The sequence below is a fragment of the Eretmochelys imbricata genome, chromosome 6, assembly GCF_965152235.1.
Source record: "Eretmochelys imbricata isolate rEreImb1 chromosome 6, rEreImb1.hap1, whole genome shotgun sequence".
In the NCBI taxonomy this organism is placed as follows: Eukaryota; Metazoa; Chordata; order Testudines; family Cheloniidae; genus Eretmochelys; species Eretmochelys imbricata.
Window position 1 is genome coordinate 115013896 of NC_135577.1, and position 25846 is coordinate 115039741.

Genomic DNA, 25846 nt, shown 5'->3' on the forward strand with positions numbered 1-25846 from the left:
TATTTTTTTTTTTTTTTTTGATGGACAACGGCTTTTCAAGTGAACTGTTGTCTTATTGTTGTCAAAATTTATTTTTGTTAAAATTGGAGGGGGAGGGTGTCAAACTGGTAAGTGTTTTTTTTTATTTTTTGAGAACATTAAAACCTTTTTTTTTCCAACCTAAAACTGTCAGTTTTCATTTACTGAAAACCAAAAAATGTTTGGGTTTAACTTTTTTGAAGACCCCTCACCCCAAAATCAAAAACAAATTTTGTAAATAATGAAAAGAGTTTTGTTTTCATTGAATTTGGGGGGTGGGGGGGAAGAAATCATTACCCAAAGTTCTAATGTCTAGGGCTAGATTGCAGCTTGACCTATGCATCTGTGCACGAGAATAAGCTTGAATAAAAGATACTCCCCCCCCCCATACACTTCTACATGGGCTACATTAGTATAGGGGTATAGAGGTAAGGGAGGATATTCACCTGCTTATTACCATCCTGGGGCATGTGGGTATGGAATGGGTGGATATTTGGCTCCACCCCCGTACTTGCTGGCCAGAGTAGCTTAGCAGCATATGGATGCTGGTATAGACCAGCAGCAAATTATGACACCTTTGAGGCAAGGAGGAACCGAGGGAGGAATTGTGACTTAGTACTTCTGGGACAGTGCAGTTTATACATCCTTCCTTGCTCAGGGCTGTGCCTCATGTCAGAACCTAGCCATATGGCTTCATACTGATTTGGGCATCTGTTAAAATTTCATATAAAAATCCTACAAACTAGAACCTCAGATGCGCTGAGGGCCTCCAGGGAGCTCCTGGGTAACTTCATCTCCCAAGGAAATCCCTGGTAATTGAGGCCCCTTGAACCAGGAAGCCCTCAGCAACCTGCCTGCATAGGGTCTTATATGAACAGATTTAAGAAAGACATTTCCCCCCTAAAGAATGTGTTGATACAGCGCAATTCAGGTCTTCCAGACACAGTGAAATCCTTGCAAGAGGCATCAGAGAGTGGATTGCCAGAGTTTTAGAAGCCCGGTAGCTGTTAGCCCCCTGCAGCATGAGGAAGAGTCTTCGGTCTCTCCGATGTACAGGAAAGAGAAGGTAAGGCGAATATCTGAGTTACTTCAAACAGCTCTATTTACATGCAGCTTTCAGTGGAGAATCCCAGCTCATCAAAAACTAGCTGCCGTCCTAATCTGAGTGCTGCTTTCCTGTCTGCAAGTGAAAAGCAAACTTCATTATACTGTCATGCTTTTAGCCCACGGTTTATATTTATATAAATGGTGCAGTCATTTGGCAGGTCCTCAGCTGGTGTATGTCAACAGAGCTTTATCTTCAGTGAAAAACGTGAACACCAGCCCCATCCCCAGCACAGATTTCTTCCCCTGGTGTGCCAGCCCACTCATGCTGGCCAGTGCATTGGAAGGAGAGGACCAAGGCTCTGTCCATTTCCCACCCTTGCCTGCTACAATGTGCAGGAAGGAAAGTAGCAGCTCCACAGAGGCTGTTCTTCCTCTCCCAGTTGGTGAGGTGGGTAACAAGAGGACAACACACGCCCCAGTCTCCCCTGCTGAGATTCATTATCGCACCAGTGTAACTGAGAGCAGAACTAAGCCCACTCATCCCGCTCAGTAATAAATTTGCCCCATGTCTAAGGAGTATTTACCAGGCACTGCTTTGTGGGGATTTCACCAAGCTCTGTGGAAGAGCCTACAAGCAGAGTAGGTAGGCATGCCATCATGGATAAATAGCCCCGGGAAAACAAAACAATAAGCTCTGCTTGTGCTATTTATGCAGTAAAACAATAAAATATCATATTTCAGTGATCAGCACTGGGGTTTTTGATGGAAAAATGTATATTTAATGATGACTGGCCTTCACTGTTTGACAAGGGGCTGTTAAAGCCCCTTTGAGAGTGAATCACATCTCTCTTCCCAACTAAAATTCTATCAATGATTTTATTATAATATCTGTAGAAAATTCTAATGTTAGAATCCCACTTTATTACTATAATAATGAATCTAATTTGTGAAACGTGTAAAGTGAGGCCATAACTGTACTGGAGAGAGAGATATGTGATCCCACTACAGCTAAATCATTTCCTGATGACTTGCACCCACATATTATCAACAGAAGCAAGATTAAGAGCTGAGCTATTTGCAAGCGTTTGAGATTGGGCACAGTTTCTAAAAGGAAAGCCCAAAATAATCATAGAAATGCAACAGTCATTGTGAAAAACACAGCCTCATTTACATGCATGGATGTAGAGACATTTTGTCTGTGATCTACTCCATCTAACTCCTTTCCCCTTAGCAGAAAAGCCTCACTTTTCAGTTGCCTATCCAATAATATCAAAGTGGAATTGTTGGATATGTCCATATTTATCTTAAATTCACTTATTACCTATTCCAGCTACTTGTCCTGCATGTCTATTCATTTGCTGGTGGTTCTTTTGGAGAACATGCAATGAAACAGAAAGGCAGCAAGTTTAAAACTGATAAAAGGAAATACTTTTTCATATGCATATCTAGTCAGTGGAACTCACTGCTGTGATATATGTTCCAAAAAGAGTAATTCTTGCCTTTTTATGTTTTAACCAAGTTCTGTTCTGTCATTCCTTCTGGTGATGACAAGTTATAGTGAACTCTAGATCTATGACTCTGAAAGGAAGTGCAGCGTTACTTCGCTGTAAATACTGCAATGATCTGAATGTAAACAATGTCGCAACAAGTGTTTCAGATCATGTCTTTTTAAGGACATCATACAAATACTGCATAGCCATATAAAGTTCAAAACTTCATTCAAAAGGCATTATTTCAGTTTGAACAATGGCATTTTGTGCTTTGATCAATTATCTAGACGAATTGTAGTAAATGTCCGCCTTCAATACTGAGAAAAAGGCCACCCGTGAACCAAGCTGTGAGTGAAAAGCGAAAAGCAGAGAGAAGGGTTCGATTTCGTGAGCCAGAAATCACTGGATATGGTATGTTTAAGATATTAAAACTCTTTATACTCTCCCAAGAGTGGCATTCTTTCCAGTGTTTCCACATCTTTCCAAATCCCTCTCCTCACCAGTGTCTGTTATCATTACTCATTGTGTTATCTGTGTAAATCAGGAAAGTTTCTTGAGGCACAATCCTTCAGCACAGGTGGTTATGATCCACCTTTCTGCCTTCCCTAGGGGCAAAATAGGCCCTGGCACAAGTTAGAACAGTCACAGAGCTATTTTCACTGACCTCCTGGAACAGTCCCCTAAAGGAGCATTCTAACAGCTCACGATCGACAGAGCAGTAGGTTCTGGTCACATCCCTTTTTCCCCCTTCTCATCTCATCCCATCCCATCCCAGAACACCCCCTCGGTGGCCCAGGATGGAGGTGGTGCCCCTTTAGGACAGATTTATGTGCTGTTTATGTCACTCCGAAGCAAAAGGGATTTAGCCTGGGATTTCAATAGGCGTTGGTCAGGTTCATGTTATCTGTGGGGCTTTCCAGTCATTCAGGATTTGGCACATGAAAGGATCCAGTAAGTTGCCCCTAAGTTCTGTGGATGTCCACTTAAGTGCTTAACACCACGTCTGAGGAGAAATTATTCTTCCCCATCTCACTCCCAGCATTTATGTCCATAACAACAGTGACAATTACAATAATCTCTCTCTAGTGCAAGTTGGGCAGTGTGGAATGGAATTCTAAGGGATCTGATTCTCCTCTCATTTAGAACCATAGGACCACAAGGTTAGAAGGGACCAGAAAGGTCACCCATTCTAACCCCCTGCCAAAATGCAGGGTTTGTTGTGTCTAAAGGCAGATGGCTATCCAGCCTCCTTCTGAAAACCTCCAGTGAAGGAGCTGGATAGCCAAGGCAGTCTGTTCCATTGTCCTGCTATTCTTACAGTTAGGAAGCTTTTCCTGAGATTTAATCTAAATCTGATATGCCGTAGTTTGAATCCATTGCCTCTTGTTCTGCCATCTGTGGCAAGAGAGAATTTTTCTCCATTTTTATGGCAGCATTTCAAGTATTTGAAGACCGCTATCGTGTTCCCCCTTAATCTCCTCTTTTCCAAAGTAAACATATCCAGTTCCTTCAGCCTTTGCTTGTATGGTTTGAATTCCCTCCTTTTAATCATCTTTGTCGCTTGCCTCTGGATCGTTTCCAGTTTCTCTACATCCTTTCTATACTTTGGTGACCAAAACTGAACTCGTTACTCCGGCTGAGGCCGTTCTAAGTAGAATGGGACTGCCACCTCCTATGCCTCTGTTAATACAACCTACGATTGCATTTGCTTTTTTTTTTTTTTTTTTTGCAGCATCATCTCATTGCAGACTCATGTTGAGGCTGTGATCCACCACAACTCCCAGATGTGCTGCTGCTAAACCAGTTTTCCCTCACTCTGTATTCGTGCATTTGTTTTTTCTTCCCTAAGTGTAGCACCTTACATTTGTCTTTGTTGAATTTCATTTTGTTGTCCATAGCCCAGTTCTCCAATTTATCAAGATTCTTCTGAATTTTAGCTCTATCCTCCAAAGTGTTGGCAAGCCCCCCTCCCCTTAGCTTTGTGTCATCTGCAAATTTGATCAGTCTGCTCTCTATACCTACATCCAAGTCCTTAATAAAGATTAATAAAGAATAAACAACAACAGACTCAAACCATATCCCTGTGGAGCCCCACTTGAGACCTCCCTCCAATCTGACATCATTCCATTAATAGGTTTCAGAGTAACAGCCGTGTTAGTCTGTATTCGCAAAAAGAAAAGGAGTACTTGTGGCACCTTAGAGACTAACCAATTTATTTTAGCATGAGCTTTCGTGAGCTACAGCTCATGAAGTGAGCTGTAGCTCACGAAAGCTCATGCTAAAATAAATTGGTTAGTCTCTAAGGTGCCACAAGTACTCCTTTTCTTATTCCATTAATAGATACTCTTTCTTTGCAATTGCTTAACCAATTCTGTGTCAACTTAATGGAAGTTCTGATGAGCCCACATTTCTCCAGCTTACCTATCAGCATGCCATGTGGAACTGTGTCAAAAGCCTTGCTGAAGTCCAGGTATATTATGTCCACCACTTCCCCCTGTCCACCAAACCAGTTGTCCTATCAAAGAAGGAAATCATAGAATCATAGAATATCAGGGTTGGAAGGGACCTCAGGAGATCGTCTAGTCCAACCCCCTGCTCAAAGCAGGACCAATCCCCAACTAAATCATCCCAGCCAGGGCTTTGTCAAGCCTGACCTAAAAACTTCTAAGGAAGGAGATTCCACCACCTCACTAGGTAACGCATTCCAGTGTTTCACCACCCTCCTAGTGAAAAAGTTTTTCCTAATATCCAACCTAAACCTCCCCCACTGCAACTTGAGACCATTGTTCTCCTTGTTCTGTCATCCGCTATCACTGAGAACAGTCTAGATCCATCCTCTTTGGAATCCCCTTTCAGGTAGTTGAAAGCAGCTATCAAATCCCCCCTCATTCTTCTCTTCTGCAGACTAAACAATCCCAGTTCCCTCAGCCTCTCCTCATAAGTCATGTGTTCCAGTCCCCTAATCATTTTTGTTGCCCTCCGCTGGACTCTTGCCAATTTTTCCACATCCTTCTTGGTAAATCAATGCCGGCTGTTAGCGATCGCTCTTTCATCCTCCAGGTATTCGCAAACTGAATATTTTATACGTGCTCTAGTAGCTTCCCAGATATCAAAATTAGGCTGACTGGTCTAGAATTCCCCGCCTCCTCCTTTCCCCCCCTTTTAAAGATGGACACTACATTAGCCCTTCTCCAGTCTTCCAGGACCTCTCCTGTCATCCATGAATTTGTAAATATTATTACTTGCACTGGTTTCCACTGAATCCTAGAAATGTAGGACTAGAAGGATCCTCCAGAGGTTATCTAGTCTATCCCCCCTGCTCTGAGGCAGGAGTATACCTAGCCCACCCCTGACAGGTGTTTGTTTATTCTGTTCTTAAAAACCTCCTATGTCAGGGATTCCACAACCTCCCAGGTAACCTGGTCCAGGGCTTAACTATCCCTATTGTTAGAAAATTTTCCCTGATAATTAACCTAAATCTCCCTCGCTGCAAACTAACCCATCGAATTACTCCTGACTCATAATGAAGTGTAATTGAGAGGAGAATTGGCCCCAGGTTTTTTTAAGACATGAAAAATTCCCAGCCTTTCACTTCAAGAGCCATAACAAATTTTCTTTATTGCAAACAGCCTGTGATTAAGCCTCCCTTGCTGTTTGTCCACACAGTGCTATTAATACAATTCAGTTAGAGGCTGGTAGGAGAAAGCTTGTTGGCGCCACTGACATTTTTCCATTCTCTGTATGTTCATGCTGGGTTGTGCTCGAGCTGCCCTTGCCAAATAGGCACCATTCCGGGATATTGTTAGATGAGGAATCCATGTTACAATAGTGTTTGTTTTAAACTTAACTTCCTACCTCAGCCTGCTGGTCTGTCTCATTTTCATGCTGGAAATGATTCAGATGAGGCGTTCCCTCTTGGCAACGGCTACGAAACCTCTCATCCCAATCACAACAGCAGCAGTCTCTGGATCTTACTTTCCTGCTCCATTGCTGTCTGTTTTCCATTTCTTCCTGAAATGCTTCTACCGTTTCACACTTGCCATTTTTAGGTAGCAACTTTCACTTATTGGGCCGGATGGCCCAGATTCTCATCAGGCCTCCTATCTCCTATTTCACTCTGCTACCCTGAGGCGACCTTGGTTAACGTGTAAGAACATTTTCATTCTCTTTTCTAGACATTTCCTGCTGGGACTACAGAGTTGGTAAGTTGACGTTTTACATTATAACTGTGAGCTATCCCTGGCACTAACCTGAGATTGCCTACCTGCTGCTGCAATTAATTGTGCAGCGATACTTCATGAATAGGAATTGTTCATGCTGTCCGTGTTTTTGTGTGTGCGTGAAGCACAATATGTGATCAGTTCTGCTTCAGTATTTTAAATCAACAGAAGGTAAGACAAGTAGAGGAAACAAGAATTCAGTCCCTGGAGCCATGTTTAATTTAAACATAATTAATACATTTTATGGCAATAAAATGGGTACAGGTTTTTCACTGAGATAGGGAAGTGAACCCCCACCCCCCCCAGCTAAGCTGTAGTTCTCTCAGCTGACTTCTACCCATGGTGAATATGCAGTTCATTAACGCACTGGTGACGTGGAGGAAATAATTAAAATAATCTGTTTTCTCTTCTTGTGTGTGCAAGAATATTCAAGGCAAACAAAAGTCACAGAAAAACTCCAACAAATCTGTGTGCAAGTGTTATTGACTATATTACAGGAAAATCTGGAGCGCCCCCCCCCCCCAACCAAGACTGGTACTAGAGTTGCCAGGTGTCTGGTTTTGAATCAGAACGCCCGGTCGAAAAGGGACCCTGGTGGCTCCGGTCAGTACCACAGACCGGGCTGTTAAAAGACTGGTTGACGGGGCTGGCAAGCTTCCTACCCAGCTTCATATGGCTCCCTGGAAGCAGCGACATGTCCCTCGGCTCCTAGGCAGAGGGATGGCCGGGGGGGCTCCACGCACCACCCCCGCCCCAAGTGCCAGCTCTGCAGCCCCCATTGGCCAGGAACCCCAGCCAATGGGCGCTGCAGGGGTTGCACCTGTGGGAGGAGGCAGTGAGCACATACCGCACAGAGCCACCTGGAGCCAGAGGGACATGTCACCGCTTTCTGGGAGCCCCCCAAGGTAAGCACCGCCTGGAGCCTGTACCCTCAGCACCCCAACCCCTTGCCCCAGACCTGAACCCCCTCCTACACCCCAAACTCCTCATCTCTGGTCCCACCCGAGAGCCCGCACCCCCAGCCAGAGCCCAGACCCCCTCACACACCCCAACTCCCTGCCCCAGGCCTGAGCCCCCTTCTGCACCCCTGCCCCAGCGCTGAGCTCCCTAGCGTACCCAAACTCCCTTTCAGAGCCCGCACCCACATCCTCTCATCCCTGATCCCACCCCAGAACCCGCACCCCCAGCCAAAGCCCTCACCCCCTTGCACATTCCAGCCCCCTGCCCCAGGCCTGAGCCCCCCCCTGCTCCCCAACCCCCTGCCTCAGCCCAAAGCCCCCTCCCACACTCTGAACCCCTCATTTCTGGCCCCATCCCTGGAGCCCACAACCCCAGCCAGAGCCCTCACCCCCTCCTGCACCCAAGCCCCTGCCCCAGCCTGCTGAAAATAAGCAAGTGAGTAAGGGTGGGGGAGAGCCAGCAACAGAGGGAGGTGGGATGGAGTGAGTGGGGGCAGGGCCTCGGAAAAGGGGTGGGGCAGGGGCAGAGCCTCAGGGGCGGGGCAAGGATGTTCGGTTTTGTGCAATTAGAAAGTTGGCAACCCTAACTAGGATCCATTGTGCCAGGTGCTGTACACATACATAGTTAGAGATCTTCCGGTTCTAAAGAGCCCACAGTCTAAATAGACCAGTTTGAAAAAAGGGAGAAGAAAGGAAGTATTATTATCCCCATTTTACAGATGAGGACCTGAGACTCATAGACATGTTGCATCAGATCCTCAACTGGTCTAAATCAGCGGAGCTGGTTACAAGTGATTTGTCCCCAGTCACACAAAACATCTGTGTCAAAGCCAGGAATTCAACCCTGAGCTCTTGAGAGCCAGTCTTGTACCTTTATCACAGACCAGCTGCCTCTTTAGTATTCAAGGCCCTTAGTTGGAGCTGAGTATGCTATTTGTAACAAACCGTTTAGCTAATGTGTTTAATGGACCCATGGGGGGGATGGAAGTTCCATTTCACAAAAGATTTTTCAATTTTGAAATCTGGCTTGGTTACAAATTGCAGTGAAAAGTGAAAATTACATAATTCTCTGTGAAGGAAAATACCAGAAAAAAATTCATTCTGAGTTGTTCAAAATGTGTTTTAACAAACTCAGAATGTCTCGTTGTCAAATTCCACTTTAAAATTCTTTTTCTGTTGTATTACGCTAGATGATGATACAAAATAAAATGTTTTGAAAAGAGAATTAATTTCAAAACAAAAAATGGAAACATTTCATTCCAAAAAGAACTTTCTTTCTTTCATTTTTAACAACAAAATTCTGGAAAAATGTACCCATTTTCACCAAGCCTTTTGATTTAAACTGAACTGCATATTCTGATGGAAAACAATTCCTCTGAAGTTTCACCACCCAGTTCAAGAATGTAGCCCTTTTTTCTGTTTCCAAATTAGACATGAGCAGACTGATTTTTTTAAAGAATTTATTTACAATTGTACAACAAACATAGTTAACCCTGAAGATTGTTTTCAATTATCAGAATTCACTTCCACTATACCTGTGCACTGTTCATTATTCATAGCATCTGATTGTTGATCTCAGGGTCTGGCTATACTTCAGGCTGGTGGCGTTTATGCCCAGCTGCAGGAGACATACCAGTGCTAGCTGTAATCCAGCTAGCATGCTACAAATAGAGAGAACAGCAGGAAGAGCTAGCTGACCTGAGTACATGCCTAGCATCTTGGATGGGTGCGTAGCCCTTCACACTACAAATGTCCCTGCAGCTATGCTTTACTTTTAGCACACTAGTTCAATCACATGGGTATGCCTCCTTGAGCTGGGAATTACTCCCCCAGCTCAAAGTACAGACATATCCTCACACCGTAATTTTTTCTGCTCCCTCACTGAAACTTTATAAGCAGGAAGTGAGCATTTCCAACATGAATAGGGACTAACGAATACCTACATTTATATATGAAGTGTGATTCCCTTGTTGCTCTCTGCGTGGTTTACATTTGTGTGATTTATAAACCCTCTGCAAGAACTTCAGAGGAGAGGGAATAAAAAGGCCTGAATCAAAATGGGATTCTCAATTCAGACAATCAGTTCCCAAATAATTTTCACTACTATAAGACTAACTGTGACCTTTTTATTGAAGTCTGTCACCCAGTTAAGAACGAAGAACAATATCAGGTGATTTGAGAGACAAATCGCACATTGGAAATATTGAACAGCACATAGTTTCACTGAAAGAACTGGTGAGCAATCCGCAGGCTAAAATATGTTCACATAAACCTTTTGTAGAATAATTCCAAATAACAGACAAATTAATAAAAATCGAAGCCTATTCACAGATAATCTGCAAGCAGAAAGAAGGTCTACATTCAAATGAAGAAATTATTTGCTGCAAATAATTCACCCAACTCTATTAGAGAGCATCGATTTGGCTTCTGGTGAGCTTTCAAATGACTGGCTATTAACATTCTACCTTCTCCCCACACACTTTTTGATACATTATTATGTGCTTGTTGCTTGATTTTATGACTTTTACCTTCCTTTATGTACATCTGTATGACAGCTTAATTGACTGCTATGTATTCCAGGATTGGTAATAGGAGCTAATTTAAATACACTACAGCTAACGTCGGTCCTTTACCCATAACAATACACACCACATTTTTACCTTCTTATTGATCATGTGCATATGCCAGGCAAATAGTTGCGCACTCTCATTTTTTATTCAGGCATGAATTTGGTTTTCGAGAGCACATTTAATACTCGGAGTGCTTTATAAAGTAACACTGACTGTGCAATGACCATGCAGACCAACGGAGTAGCCATTACTCTCTCAGAAATAGCTCACACATGCTGTTAAGGGGTAAAAGAAGGATGGTTTGTGGCTAAACACAAGCCTGGGAATTAAGAGAGTGGAGATCTATTCCAGGCTTCCTGTGTGACTAGATTGCCACAGCCTTTACCCAGCTGGGCAAGGAAAGGAGAGGGAGTCTGGCGCAGCAGTTGTTGTGGTAGGATATGGGGTGCGGCTGCAGAGGCCGAGGGGGTCACCTTCGATAGTGAAGGATGGGGCTCTGGGCTGCAGGGATACAACCAGGTGAGCAGGCTGCAGTGGACACCAGGCCCTGATTTCTGAGTGTTGTAATCTTTAAATAAACCTAATTTAGTTGCTACATATAAATTTTTGTTACTTCAGTGCAGAGAACAAGACAGGACTAACATGCCCTCTGGCTTACTCCCTTGCTTAGACTATGCCAATGACAGGGAGTACGGCGCTCTCCGCATCACAGCTGTACTCCCTGTCATTGGCAAATGATCAGGGGAGTCAGGGAAAGGGATGGGAAGTCAGCCCCCACAACCTGCCATCCACAGTAGATGACCAGGCACACAGCGGGTAATGAGCTGTTCCAGGAGAGGGTGTAAAGTAACTTACTCCCACCCCAGAGCAGTGGGGAGGAGCTGGGAAGTACACTATGCACTGCTCCTTACTCAAAGGAGATTGTATGGTTAGAGTCTAGCTCTAAGCCTGGTGTGCCTGTTTCTTTGCCTGTATCATGAGGCTGACCCTTCTCCGATCCACTGGGGCGTTGCAAATCTCAGCTTGTCAGGCAGACAGAGTTGACACAGATGCCCACCACAGAAATGCTGACATGTAGAATAGTAACAATCCTTGCATTCAAGGTAACTGCACCAAATTACGCCAGCTGAGGATCTGGCACCTAATGTCAACACCTGTGACACCATCCAACAGAACTGGCCAGTTCCCCCTTGTTTTGATCTACTTTAACCACGGCCTGTGTCTTTGTTCCCAGCTTCCTTTTACTGCTGTTAACCTTCCCCCATACACACCATGACCTGCATACACTGCACTGACCCATGCTGCAGCAGGGAGAATGTACAATTCCTATCATAGAATCATAGAACCATATGGTTAGAAAGGACTGCAAGGGTCATAATGCCAAAATGCAGGATTCGTTGTGTCTAAACCAGCCCAGACAGATGGTTATCCAGCCTCTTTTTGAAAGCCTCCAGTGAAGGAGCGTCTTCTCCTCTAGCTAGTTCGTTCCATTGTCCTACTTTTCTTACAGTTAGGCCATTTTTTCCTGAGATTTAACCTAAATCCGCTATGCTGTAGTTTGAACCCTCTGCCTCTTGTCCTGCCCTCTGTGACAAGAGAGAACAACTTTTCTCCATCTTTTTTAAGGCAGCCTATTCCTCCAGTTGGGATAAGGCGCAGGAGCACAGTGCAAACCTATTGTACAGGTCTCTTATGCAATGAGAAGCATTGTACACCTCCAGCTATCCTCAGAAGTCAGGGTACTCTAGATGCTTGATGCCAGATCCTAGCCCTTAGACTAGAGGCGCAAAGTTACTGTAGTGCCAGCTTAACTGGCCAGTGGAGAATTCCTCCTAACTGGGTGTATCTTCCAGTGGGATAGGGATGTTGTAATGCCACCTCTCCTTTATTAGCCCCCAGTTGGTTGGAAGGAGATTATGCCCAATGGCCCCCAAATGGTTGGACAGAGGGGGTTATGCCCCCATTAGTCCCTGGGCTGTCATCGTGGTAGTGATAGGATACACCATGGAAAAGTTAAACTTCATTGAAACTGGTGGGTGTACCAGGCGTTTGTCACTCAGGATACATGTACAAAACAAATGAGCTCCTTTATGGAACCAGAAAGCGGAAACAACAGGAGAACCACCCAGAACACAGGCACATGGCAAGGCTTGAGTAGAAGTTGAACTATGTGACCCAAGGAATTTGCCTGGGCACTGATATAGCAAATGCAGGTACTGGGGCAGTGATTGGTGGATTGTGTGCCTGTGTAAGAGAGAAACACCACATACCAGACACAGAGAAGGAGAAGAAAGCCAAGGAACAGCAGAACAAGCACTAAGGATGTGGCCCTGAAAAAGGGGTGAGAGAGCTTTTTGGGCAGAGTGCTGTAGAAAAGAGGCTTAGAACTATGAGCAAAGAAATTATCTCCTGTTGTGTTCAGGGAAACTGGACTTTGTATATTCTTAAATAAACAGGATTGCCCCCAAAGAAATATCTGGCTCCATCATCAATTTCTCCTCTTAGTGGAAACAACCAGCAGGACCCTCAAAACTGGCTCACTTCTCACATCATGAAGGGGTAACAGAAAGATTCACTAAAGATGCATTCTCATATCTAAATCTCTATTTGCCCGTTATTCCTGACCAGCCCCTTCGAGAACGTTGCAATGGCATAGCCCAGCTTATAATAGACAGCAGAATGGCACCCAAGCTGTAAAATGTAGCCCAATGATTTCCACGTGGGTAGTACACCTGACCCACAGTGATCTGAAATTCCTCAGATTATTTTTACAAGCAAGAAAGGTTTACAATATATTCCTTTTCATGATTAAGCACAGCGGACTGTCCACTGTGATTAGCAAGTTTAACATTGAGAGGCAGACTGGCCCTGCGAAAGCATTGTAAACGTGCCGCTGAGTCGATAGATCCTCATGTCCTTCTTATTTTAATTAGCAGGCCCTGTAACAAGTTAATGTTACAGGGGAAAGGCAAGTAATCTACTTCTTCTCTCTTTATGGAACATTTGTGAGCATTAAATAATTAGTCGTGGTTGCTTAATATTCTCTAGTATTTAACCTAGTGTTTTGCTTAAATGTATAAAAAATAATTGCTGTGAGGAAATTTGAGAACATGCATTAACGATGGTAATCCTGTTCTTATTGTATATAATTAAACCCTTCTAATGCTCCATTAGATTACATCTTTCATATTCAGTAGCCTCTGTAGGGAGGTGTGACTCGCTGCCATTTAACTGATGCATAGAGAAGCACTCACAACCAGAGCACTGCTTAACCTGCTGTTTCCAGAAAACCAGGACAAAGGCAGCAGTGGGGGTCAAATTTGGGAGCTGTTTCAGACAACACTAAAATAATGCCTGTTTCTTTTCTCTCCCCAACCTCTCCCAGCACATGACAGGCCATCAACTGGATTGCCTTTGCTCCTGTGGTTTTCACTTTGTTTAGTGCTGATCCTGGCTGTGAGTCTGTACTACAGCAGTGTGAAGCAGAATTTCAAAGTCTTGGAAGAATTTCAATCCCAGCTCGTTATCTTCTTTCTTCAGATAAGACACGTTGCTTTGAAATGCTGGACTTGGTTTATGAGGCAATAACAGTGTCACACGTGTGGAACCGTGCATAGCCCAAGACAAAGATCTTAGCAGATAACATCTAAATGCATATTGCAGCACAAGGCTCACAGCCCATTCAAACCAAACACCAGAGAATGTGCCAGCCTTCCCTTTGAAGACTAATATAGAGCTGACCCTGTTGTACACTTACCTTTTCCTGTAGCCACTTGTTTTCCATTTCTTTTATTATTATTGTATATATTACACTAACACCTAGAAGTTGCAACCAAAATCAGAGCTCCATTGTCCTAGGCAATACATAAATATCTGGTAAGAGATAGTCCCTGCCTCAGAGAGCTTATAAACTGAAGAAACAAGAAAAAGCAAAGGAACAGAAACACAGAGATTAATTGATTCAATCAAGGTCATATAGGTAGATAATACCAGGAACTAAACCCAGGTCAATCAAGTCTCAGGTCAGTAGCTTAACCACAAGACCATCATTCCGCTCTGGTTTTGCTACTGCAATATGTGCAAGCCTTACTTCTTGTGTTCAAAGGCTCTCCAATGCTGTATTTTACACATATGTGAAATGATTGTGAGTAAAACCTTGGCAGACGGTGTTCTCATGTCCCCTCATGCTTTCTCCTATGTGGGCAAAAGATTGCTCTTGGAAATGTTTCACTGGGCTCCCCAGCATGGAAGAGAGCATGGAAACCCGTTTAACCAGGCTATGGGTATTTGCCTAATATCACACATAACAGAGTTGAATCCCAGGTTAATTATCAAGTCAGTAGTTTAATCCTCTGAGTTCAATTCAGTCCGTAAACCTCATGAGCCAAGTTTACATGGTTTGTGACAAACTTCTTCAATTTACTTCTAGCTCGTATTCAGTCAGGGGATCACATATTCATTCTATGCATGCCCAACGATAGTTTAAGGCTTTGCATAATGCTACAACTGACCGTTTATGAAGGTGGAAAGGACAAAGCTCCATTGTCTTGGGAGGCCCCCCATTAATATCTTACAGTAAGGATATTTATGAAGGGGATCTTTTTAACAATGATAGTGCAATAAATGCTGAATGCCTCTTGTGTGTGTCAAAGTGGATCCCAATGTGTCTATCCAAGTGTGTCTCAGAGAGGGCCAACAAATTCATCTGGCCTATGAGACTTTCTGGACTTTATTTTCTCCGTAGGAATAAATAGCAACATCCTTTCTTTCCTGGTCTTCTTTTCAAGTAAAATTAAAAGAAAGTATTTGGACAAGTGCGCTACTGTATTCAAAAAGATAAAGACTACGTGAGAGTCTGCAACAGCAGAAAAAACCCTGCGAAGAAGATGGAAGACAATGCTTGCAAGATCACAGCCCAAAGTCCTATGTCGTGACAACCAACAAAACACTATGCATATTATTGTTAGTTGATAAAGAATATTCCATATGGCATTGAGGGGCAACAGCACATCATCTTCCAGGCATCTTAAAGTAGGCAAAGAATTAAATCGGAACAGGGAGAAGCAACCTTTTCTCATAAAGAATGTATGCCTCTTCTCAATTGAAAACAGATGAAACAAACTACAGTATTGAGTCTCAAAAGCAGAAAGAGGTGACTTCAGCAGCTAAGTGGATGCTCACCATAGGCTGTCACAGGCCCACAGGCAATTGCATCAGACAAGCTGCCAGTTTGGGAGTCAAAGGATGCTCACATAGGTGTATTCATCCCTGTGACTTTTTACACAAACCGATTGTGTGGTTCAGTCCAATGGAGGCAAGCTGTACCATCGCCTTGCTTCCCCATTTCCTTTTTTTAAAGTAATAAGGTGAGAGATTTACAACTTCTACGTGAGGTTTCAGAGTAGCAGCCGTGTTAGTCTGTATTCGCAAAAAGAAAAGGAGTACTTGTGGCACCTTAGAGACTAACAAATTTATTTGAGCATAAGCTTTCGTGAGCTACAGCTCACTTCATCGGATGCATTCAGTGAAAAATACAGTGGGCTTTTATGTGAGTAACTCATTAAAACGTTTCTTGAGAAAGGTTAGGAAATGGTATATTAGTGAGATGAGCAGGTAATTTAAATAACCTTCAATCCCTCCCTCTGTCTACATAGAAGTGCCCCACCCATTTAGCTCACCTTTTCTGGAGCTGAACTGTAATTTCTGGAAGAGGCACATTGAAAACAGGGGGCTTGTTTTGAAAGGGCAGTTTATTCAGCAAGAGCCATGGTGTGGTACTGCAGGTAATACATACAGCAACTTCAATAGTCTGGGAGAGGACGTGCTAGTTTGTACCACCCTGATATGCTAATGTAATGCTTTACACCTCTCAGAAAACAAATCAGAGAGTTAAGAAGATAAAATGATAACTCCAGAATAAGGATTGGAAAGGACAAGAAACAGGGATGAAATCCACATTTAATAGCATTCTATTTATTCACAAGACGGTAACCACCTTTAAAACAGGTCTAAAAATTTTTTGAGGTAAGTTATACACAATAGATTATATCAGTCTCAAACAAATTGTATTCAGCATGCATCTTAGGCCTTTGAAATTATTTAAGCCTAACCCCCTTCCTGTGAGGGAAGTGGTATTATTCTCATTTTACAGCAGAAGTCTCAGATAAATCTAATGCCTGCCCAAGTTAAAACAGCAAGTCAGTAACAGAGCCAGGAATCTCTGATCCCACAACTCCTGGCTCCCAAATCTCCTGACCCCAAATCTCCTGGAATCTCTGAACCTCTGAAAGTTGGACAGGTCACTAACTTGGGCACCCAAATCTCTTGGTTAACCACTAGACCATACTTCCCCCCTGCTCTTATCCATTCTATTTTCTCCTCACACATAAGCGGATGCCCAATCCATCCATTCAGAAGTTCTCTCACACACACAGTCTGACTCACTTGTTTATTCTCTTACTATTCTTTATTCATCACCAGATGTACTCGCACCCTTGTTAACTGGACTGGAATCTTCATTACTGATGTTGTATGGATTGGTGTCAAAAGGTGAAGGTAATACCTTGATAGGACATAAAATCAGAAAAGCTAAGATGGTGCCAGGCAGTCACAGGACACCCATGACTGGAGTTGGAACTGAAAGGACCCACGGTTCGTGGACTGAATCCTGGATGCTGCTGTTTTTTTAATTATAGCCTCCCCCCATTGGACGTTGCATTTCTGCCTCAGCTATATGACTGAGATGCAAGTTTTTTCTCAGCTGAAATGAGTCCCGGTGGAAGATCAGGTAATGCAGTTTGCAAAGGCTTCCAACAGTCTGCAGGGGGAATGAATACCCTCATAAGTCAGGAAGGCTAACAGGAGTCACCAGCCTGTTCATAATATTGAAGCTTCCCAATGAGGAGGACAGGGAGCCAGACAGTGGAAATACCACATACAGAATGAATACATTATTAGCAATAGGGATCTAAAACATGTACTGCTAGCGAGGATCATTTTGTCCTTATGAGACAGGCAGATTACACAGACAGGCTGCAAACACTGCAGGCCAGAATCTCAGCTACTGTAAACTAGGATCTCTCTTTTGACTCTTGGAGCTCACTAGCTGAGAATAAGGCCCTACACTAAAATTAGTCCAGTAGAAGTTCAAATGATAGGCATGAAAACACTGAATTTTCAAATAATTTATTTGTGTATAGCTCTAAATCATAAAAGTGCAATGCACTGTCCAGCAAAAAGCATTCAATATAAAAACACATTCATTCAATATCAATAATACTAGGGTACATTAGTTACACTGACCCCAGTCCTGCTCCCCTCAAAGCCAGTGCAAATTTTGCCAGTGGTTTCGCTGGCAGAAGGATCGGGCTCATTATTTCCATTTTGCCAAATGTTTACAAAGTATTCTATTAAAATGCTAGTAACTGATTTTCCACATGTAAATAAACTGCATCCCTTTCACTATTGTATAAAAACAACAACAGTAAACATTACTCAGACTCTGTGGTTCTGTGAAATTGCATGCAGTTTATCCCCCAAATCAGCAGTTAATAATCACAGCAATAGATAACACAACGCATGAGTGCTAATATTTAAAATATACTGGGCCATATCCTCAGTCGGTGTAAACAGGCATGGCTCCAATGATGTAAATGGAGCTACGCCACATACTCCAGTTAAGGATCTGGCCCACTCTTGGTTTTAGAGATTAAAAGAATTATGAAAACTGCTAAAATTGTGTCCTAAAGAATCTATTGCACAGACCTGTTTAGCAGGATAAAATAATGTTCATCTAGGCTCTCATAAAGCTTTTTCCAAGTGGATACAAGAAAAGAAGAGACAGTAATTCACAAATATGTAAATCACAGGACATCTATCTAGAAGAGGTTCAGATGCATTCAGACTCTGCATTAAACAAGCAGTAAAGGTACACTTTAAATCTCTGCAGGCAGTAACATACTAAAGATACACCCTTTAAATCTACAATGACCTTGTTAATGTTCTCCTTTTAATAACGGCAAATTTGCAGTGATTTTGGAACACTCACTCTGTTTTACCTCACAAATCACCAGCTACACAGGGGAAAGGCCCAGTTGTCTATTATTTCTTATACTTTGATTTGCCAAAGTTAAAGGCACAGCTTTCAGAGTCAGTCAGAGAGATATTTCAATTTGCTCACTCAGAAAAAAATTGGGTGTTATACCAATCTAAGCACTTTTGCACCAGTATAACTGTGTCTATACTAGGGCGTCATACTGATATAGTTAAAGCCCTACAAAAGCTGAGAGTAGACCAGCACATTTCTCAAAAAGACTTGTTCCACATGCAGTATGTAAAGCTATAACACTTGAATCAACACTGACCACGTGAGCAACGCTAAGACTAAAATGACGGCCACTTTTGCCTACTTAGGGACTGAAGAACTGGGACCTTTATGCTTCGAATATGAATGTTTAAATTCCTCATGTGAAATATATTAACAACTTTCTTTGCTATCCATTTGCATTCTGATTTATGTGGACACTGCATTCTGCAGTTCCCATGAGCGGTTCCTGTCTCAAATAGAGACACAAGGAATAAGGATCAAGTGGTTCTACAATGTCAGTAAAACTCTTTATAATCTGTTGTGCACTCTAAAGTTTGCAGAGATGTTTTGAGGATGAAATGAGCCTGGAAGAAGAGATGTCAGTGGTATTGTGGGGTTTTTTTTTATAAACCTGCAGAAACCTTTTAGTCCTGTGCTGTAGATCACACTATTGATTTCTAAATTGCACAGTTTGAGTTGGTAAATAGAGTATAAGTTTGGTTCACTGATTAGAGTAACATCAATTAGATGGCAGGAGAGCCAAATCTTCTTTGCAAACTAACACCCATGAGGTATCCTCAAGATCAACTGCAAAACCCTTTTTGTTTTCCTGCCCTATTTAAATGGATTTCCTTTGCAGTACCATCATTCTGCAGTGGTTATGAGTGCCAATTCAGTCTTTTCTCCCCTTAGGGATGCTATTCAGCAGGAGCTGTTCAAAGTCATTTGCAAAAGGATTTTGATGACCATAACAAGAAGAGTATACTCAGCTCTGGGTGACTTGAACATGCACCTGGGAAGTCAATGTTTAACAGTTTAAAACCACTTCGAACACTTTACCAAGGGAAGTGGCTAATTCATCATCACTTGGAGTCTTTAAATCAAGTCCAGATATCTTCCTAAAAGATATGCTCCAGTTCATGCACAAGTTATTGGACTTGATAGGGTTCGTGCACATAGCAGGGAAGAATGATTGATTCTCCTGCAGGAATTACAGGGTGAAATTCTATGGACTTTGTGATGAAGGAGGTCATGCTAGATGAACCTTTAAGGCTAGGTTTACACTACCAGCTAGGGGTGTGGCTCCCCTGCTCATTGAGCTAGTGAGCGTATTAACAGCCGTGTAGCCGGTAGCACAGGTAGCAGGAGTGGCGGCGTAGGCATGGCTTAGCTGTGCCAAGTACATACCCAGCCTCCGCTGCTGCGATCCATGCTACTGCAGCAACCCTAAGTACTCGTGCTAGCTCAAGGAGGGCTAGTGCGGTAGTATGTCTACACAGGCAGGGGAATCAGACCCCCAGCTCATAATGTAGACATAGGCAAAATAGATGGGTCAAATATTTCCCTCGCCTAACTCCTTTGACTTCACTGGCAGTATGCCAGCAGAGAATTTGGCCCCATGAACCTATGAATGTGCTTTTTACAATTACCTTCAACAGAAACAGGTTTGGGGCTTGTATGAAAGAACTGGGGAAATTTTCAAAAGAGCCTAAGTGAATTAGGAGCCTATGCCTCATTTTCAAAAGTAGCTGTGGCTTAGGAGCCAACGTTTCTCTGGAAGTCAGTGAGATTTTACTTCTAAGTACTTAAATCATCTTTGAAAATAGACTAAGTCGGATGTTTTTGAAAATTGGAACCATGATGCTTTAAACAGCTACAGTAGCTATTAGAGGTAGAAATATTTAAGAGTTGGGGTATTCACATTAATGCAATATCACTTTAAACACAATCTTTTGTCCAGACATAAGATACTCAAGAATTCCATGAGAAAACACTATTGTACAAATACGTCTCCCAATATTAGAATAAAGAGCAGCAGTGCAAGTAGGGCTGTCCGGTCCGGTCGGCTACGCTGTACTAGCAAGATATTTATAGCCGGTACAGAGTACTGGAAAGACAAGGAGCAGAACGTGCAGCAGCCCCACGCCCGCAGCACCTCCAGTGCAGCTGTTCTGCCCCCAGCCCTTCCACACAGGGTCTCCTCCGTCTGTGGAGCAGCCCCGTCAGAGGACAGGGCGGGAGGTGGGCCTGGGGGTTGCACAGCTGCACCAGAGGAGCTGCTGGCATGGGGCCACCCAGTGGCCTCACGTTCTGCTCCTTTCCCTGCTGCGGTTCCCAGGAGAGCCCTGCAGTTCAGGGCTCTCCTGGGAACCGCAGCAGGGAAAGAAGCAGAACCCCCACCCCCACCCTTCCATGGAACTGCGTGTCCTCCGGCACCCAGTAGCAGTCATGCAGGAGGACAGGGCTTGGGGGGCGAGGCTGGGGGCGGTACAGCCGCCGAAGGAGCTGCCAGCATTCTCCTCCTTTCCCTGCTGCGGTTCCTGGGAGAGCCCTGAATCGCCGGGCTCTCCTGGGAACCACAGTGGGGAAAGGAGCAGAACGAGGGGCCACCCGGCGGCCCCACACCAGCACCTCCTCCTGAGTGGCTGCTGTACTGTCCCCAACCCCCCGACCCCGTACTGTCCTCCAGTGGGCCTGGCTGCTGTACAGAGAACACCCTGCATGGAAGGGCTGGGGCAATACAGCCGCACCGGAGGAGCTGCGGGCATGGGGCTGCTGGGCGGTCCCACGTTCTGCTTCTCCTACACAGTGGGAGGAGGACAACACCCTCCCCAGGTAATGGGGGTGGATCATGGGGAGGGGATGGGGAGAGTGTGGGGGCCCCGGGATGGGGGCAAGGTGGGGAGGAGTCACATGAGGAGGTCACATGCTCCCCGTGGCGCCTCCCCCCCGTACCAGTAAGAAATGGATTCCACTTGCACCACTAATAAGGAGGCATTATCAATCAGCCAACTTTATGGCTACATTGCAATACATACATTGTGCAGTAAATTAGGTGAATGTACATTTCAGTTATGCATTTCAGACACCATGGTTAGGGTTTCTGAGAGACTGAAATGATTGCCTGATCCTTTTGTGCCTGGAATAAATCAGAGGGTTGTCCTTCTCCATAAAGCGTTAGGATCAAAATAATTTATCAGGATTTGGTCGCTTTAAAAAAAGTACAAATGTTTATGAGCTGTGTGTCTGTCTGTGAAGGCTGAAATATAATGCAGAAAAAGTTTACTCTTTCTAAAGGAGGAAAAGAATGGGAATGCAGTGCATTTCGGCCTTGAGGAAATCAGGGATAAAATCATTTTAAAACAAGATTTCCAACACTGTTAGGTACATATGCCTTTTTTCATTGTGTGCAAAGTAGAAACTGAATGTGCATGAACTGGTATTCCTCTTAGGACAAACTTTAAAAAGGGCATTGCAGTCTCCAGGGTTTTTGCCTGCAGAACAAACATCTTAATAAGACAAAATAGAACATTTCCATCAGCAAAGATTAGTGATTGGGCAGCCCTAGCTACAGATTTCAGAACTGTATCCGAATGCAAACTTTCCTCAGAGTTCACAGGTGTTCACTCCCAGGACTCTGATTTTGAAGTAGACACAAAAGTTTAATCAAACCCCAAACTAAATGTTCATAAGAGAATATAATTCTGACCCATTTGTATGATCAGCCAAATGTTATACATAAAGGAGAACCAATTCAAGCAGCTGTGAGTGATTTACAGAGAATGTCTGGGATGCAAACACTGGAGGACAGGAATTATAAACAAGGTGTTTGTATACAGCGTTAACACCACATACACCAAAATGCACGTGCTTTGTATTAAATAGTCTGCAGATCATTCTGGTTTGGAGGTTTCTCATTTTAAACTGTACTTTACAAAACTGTTATGTGGATGGATGTGTTTAAAGACAATGCAGAGAATCAATTTTTCACACAATGTCAGTCTGTCATTGATTTTTTGCATCTCAAAATCAGTAGAGGCTAACTGCTAGCAGCAGCACTGGGAAATGAGTATACTAAATCTGTACAAAGAAGCAAGAACTTCTCAGACTAGAATTCAAATAGAGGCTCAGTGTAACTGAGAGTCCAATCCTGCCCTCCTTGTGCACTCAATTATGTTTCTCCTATCAATGAGAGTTTTGAGCGCACAGAGATTGTAGGATCAGGCCCTGGTCCAAAGCCCAAAGAAGAGAGTAGAAACACTCCAGTGGACTTCTGTGAGTTTTGGATCAGGCCCTAAATGAGTAATCTCTATAAGAAAAACAAATACATTCAGAAAGGTCCTGATATACCAGATACCATATAATTAGCCACCAGAGACTGACCAGCTGTGTCATCCATTTCAGTGACTTAGTATCAAAGCCCTTGTCAATTTAACCAGATATTTGCATATATGGCTCTGAAGGGGGAAACAAGTGTTCAAATGCTTTTAAATATAAATTGCCCAATTTTCAGCTGGTGTAAATCAACATAGCTCTATTGACTTCAATGGAGCAACACTAATTTACACCAGCTGGGGATCTGGCTTCTTATTATCTCATCTAATTGAATAAAACCAATGGGGTTTAAAATGAATTTTCCCCTCTACAGTCCTACCAGTATATAATCGCAGTTCATATACATCTTTCTTCCCTTCCTTGCATTTACTTTTCTTCTCCAATTGATGGATCATTGTTTTAAAAAAAACATGCTAATTGCTTTGGGTCTTACATCATTTGCTAGGCTGTTGCAGAAGAAGAATTAGTTTTGACAATTGAAGGATTAAGGCTTTTAAGAAAATATACTTTAAGGTATTTGACACCTATTTTGAATAAGCATTAATTACTATGTCCTAATTAATAGTAACACTTCCATCAAAGGGTTAATGTGCATCAAGGAGTCAATGCACATTCATGTTACATTAGGAACTTTGTTCAAAGGGAATGTCATCCTCCAGTCATGTAGGATTCCAATGTATTTCAATCTACAAAATGTAACACTTCTCCTGCCTTCATCTATAACTATGCTGTCTTGTTCAAGATTATATAAAAGTATAAACAGTAATCCCTAATACTCTGCGTAAGTGAGGATAAACCTTGAGGGATAGGAACTAGTACTCAGTCACACTAACAATGAAATTGTTTGATAACAGAGAGAGGTATCCATATCTTAAGTGGCATCATGCAGATAAGAAAGAAAGAAAGAAAAAAAAAGGCAGTGTAGAAATTTAAGCTATTCTGACATTCTCTGACTGTCTACAGGGGATTTTACATCAATATCATGGTTTAATAATGGGGATTATCCTAACAACCCCTTTAACATGGCATATGTGTGCATGTGTACACACACACACACACACACACACACACACCCCTCTCTAATACTGAACACCTTCATCAACAAATCATGCTTATCTGAGTTTTCATTTGTTATAGTACATATTTCTCTCAGCAGCATCATAAACAAGCACAATCCCCTAAATTCCCAAAGCAAAGCTGCAGAGTTTTACCTACGTGATGCCCATGAGAGATTCAGGGATGAAACACTGCATGATGCTTTGAATATTTAAGGGACAGGACTTTACAAGCTTTTCTACCCTTTTAAAAACACTTTGCTCCAAACTATTGTTTTACTTGAGCTCTCTTAAAAGAAGTTTTGGTTTTAAAAAACAAAACCACATTTTTACAGTTTCTCAGCTCGATCAGGTTTTTCTAGCACTATGTCCTCTGTCAGCAATGAACATAACTCCTTAACCCAAGTGGTTTTGCGAACAGGAAAAGGGCACTGGTGGAAGCCAGGGCATCTGGAATGTATCTAACGTAGCAGGTTACTTGTGTGTCAATACCTTGTTGGTGTGGTAGCAATTCAACAGAACAGTGTCTATTTGCATTTTAATAAATAAGGCTCTATGTAAACTCTACCTTCGTTACTATCAGCCATTTTATGTAGGCCAAAAAGGTGGTCTTTTGAGTCTGATTTAAACATCAGTATGTCCAGGAGCAAAATAAATGCAGGCCACATTCTTAACAAGGGTATCTGGGTATTTGCTATGGGCAGCAGCAATAGATATATAGGGGGAGGAAATGGCAAAAACCACTGAAACACTCCCCCCTTACAATCCTTCCCAAAAAAAAAAAAAAAAAAAAATGCTGAGTTTTGTTACATGAAATGCACAACCTTGTTAAACTACTCGGGTCTCAGGCATGGTTTTGGACAATGCAAATTAAAGAAGAATTTGAAAGGTCAAAGAATGGTGATGCATTAATAATGGTGCCTAACTCAATAATGCCTTGGTAATTTACAGCTAGAAAGAGTAACTTGGATGCTGCAAAATATAAAAGAACAAGTTCACATTCTCATCCCTGGCCGTATTTTCTGCCCTAGCCCTCACTTTGGCACAAGTAGTTTGGCCTGGGTGTTTCAGCTTTAGAATAGGAGCTGGCAGAGTGCTTTCTCACAGACTGAAAACTAGAGGAAAACTGTTCTCAAACAAAAAGGCCCAGTTTGGTTAAAACTAAACTACTTCTGACAACCTAGCTCAGAAGTTCGCCTTCTTCTAAACTAGCTTCATAGCTGCTAATCTCTGTCCTCTTCCTTCGAGCTACTAGGGAACTTTCCTTGAAAAGCTCCTTGCTTTTAAGCCCTAATGAACCATCCTAACTAGCTACCTCAACTCATTCCACCTGATTCAGATGAATAGAGACATTCTCTCACCTGTTTGTATTATATTAATTTGGGCTGGGGTTTTCAAAGGAATTTAAGGGAGTTAGGTGCCCAACTCCTATTGGGTTCCTGACTCCCTTAGTCTCTTTTGAAAATCTCAGATTTAGTCTATTGAGCTGAAGAACAAACAGGATAATGAAAGGGCTTTAATTCCTAGAATAAAAGTTATCTGCAAAACCAAACAGACTAGAAACTTTGAGCCAAATATTCTCTTCTTTTTTTGGGGGGGACAGTGGATTGGGGAAAGACAATCAGGCACCTGCAGGGAGGCAGGCAGTGTGAAAGTGGAGGGAAGGACAGCCTCATCTTCACAGCATCATACTCTTCTCCAGAACCAGTGGAAGCATTCCCAAAAGGACAGCCTCTGTTGTCTAGGAAAGGAAGTGATGGGGAGACATCCACTTTCTACATCAACAACAAGTAACTTATGTCCCACCCAGAAAATTACTTACGTTAATTTTGAGCATGTGAATAGCACCATGGAAGTCAGTGATATTACCACATGCTCAAAATTAGGCTAAGTAACTTGCTGGATGGGGGCCTTAATGCTGAACCTTAAACTGGCATTAACTTACTTGGTCTCCATCTCCATCTTCTTAAAATCCTTCCCTGATGTGAATTCACAGCTGGAGAATGCTGTGGAAGCATGGCTCCTGCAGGAATTTTGTTCCTTTGTGGGTAGGAACCAGTACATGG

The 25846-nt window shown here is 42.9% G+C and overlaps 1 protein-coding gene across 1 annotated transcript; it reads left to right on the plus strand.

Moving 5' to 3' along the window:
* Positions 1–1066: 1066 nt before the first annotated feature.
* C6H14orf180 (chromosome 6 C14orf180 homolog) lies at positions 1067–13892 on the plus strand. Its single transcript, XM_077819788.1, has 4 exons — positions 1067–1084; positions 2843–2966; positions 6731–6757; positions 13690–13892. Exons 1-4 carry the CDS (start codon positions 1067–1069, stop codon positions 13890–13892), a joined length of 372 nt encoding a protein of 123 aa, XP_077675914.1.
* The last annotated feature ends 11954 nt before the right edge of the window (positions 13893–25846 follow it).

Excerpts from the sequence above, each read along its gene's own strand:
- C6H14orf180 (XM_077819788.1), top strand. Across the intron at positions 2,967-6,730 it reads GCCAGAAATCACTGGATATG|ACATTTCCTGCTGGGACTAC; the intron begins GTATGTTTAAGA and ends TCTCTTTTCTAG. Across the intron at positions 6,758-13,689 it reads CTGCTGGGACTACAGAGTTG|CACATGACAGGCCATCAACT; the intron begins GTAAGTTGACGT and ends AACCTCTCCCAG.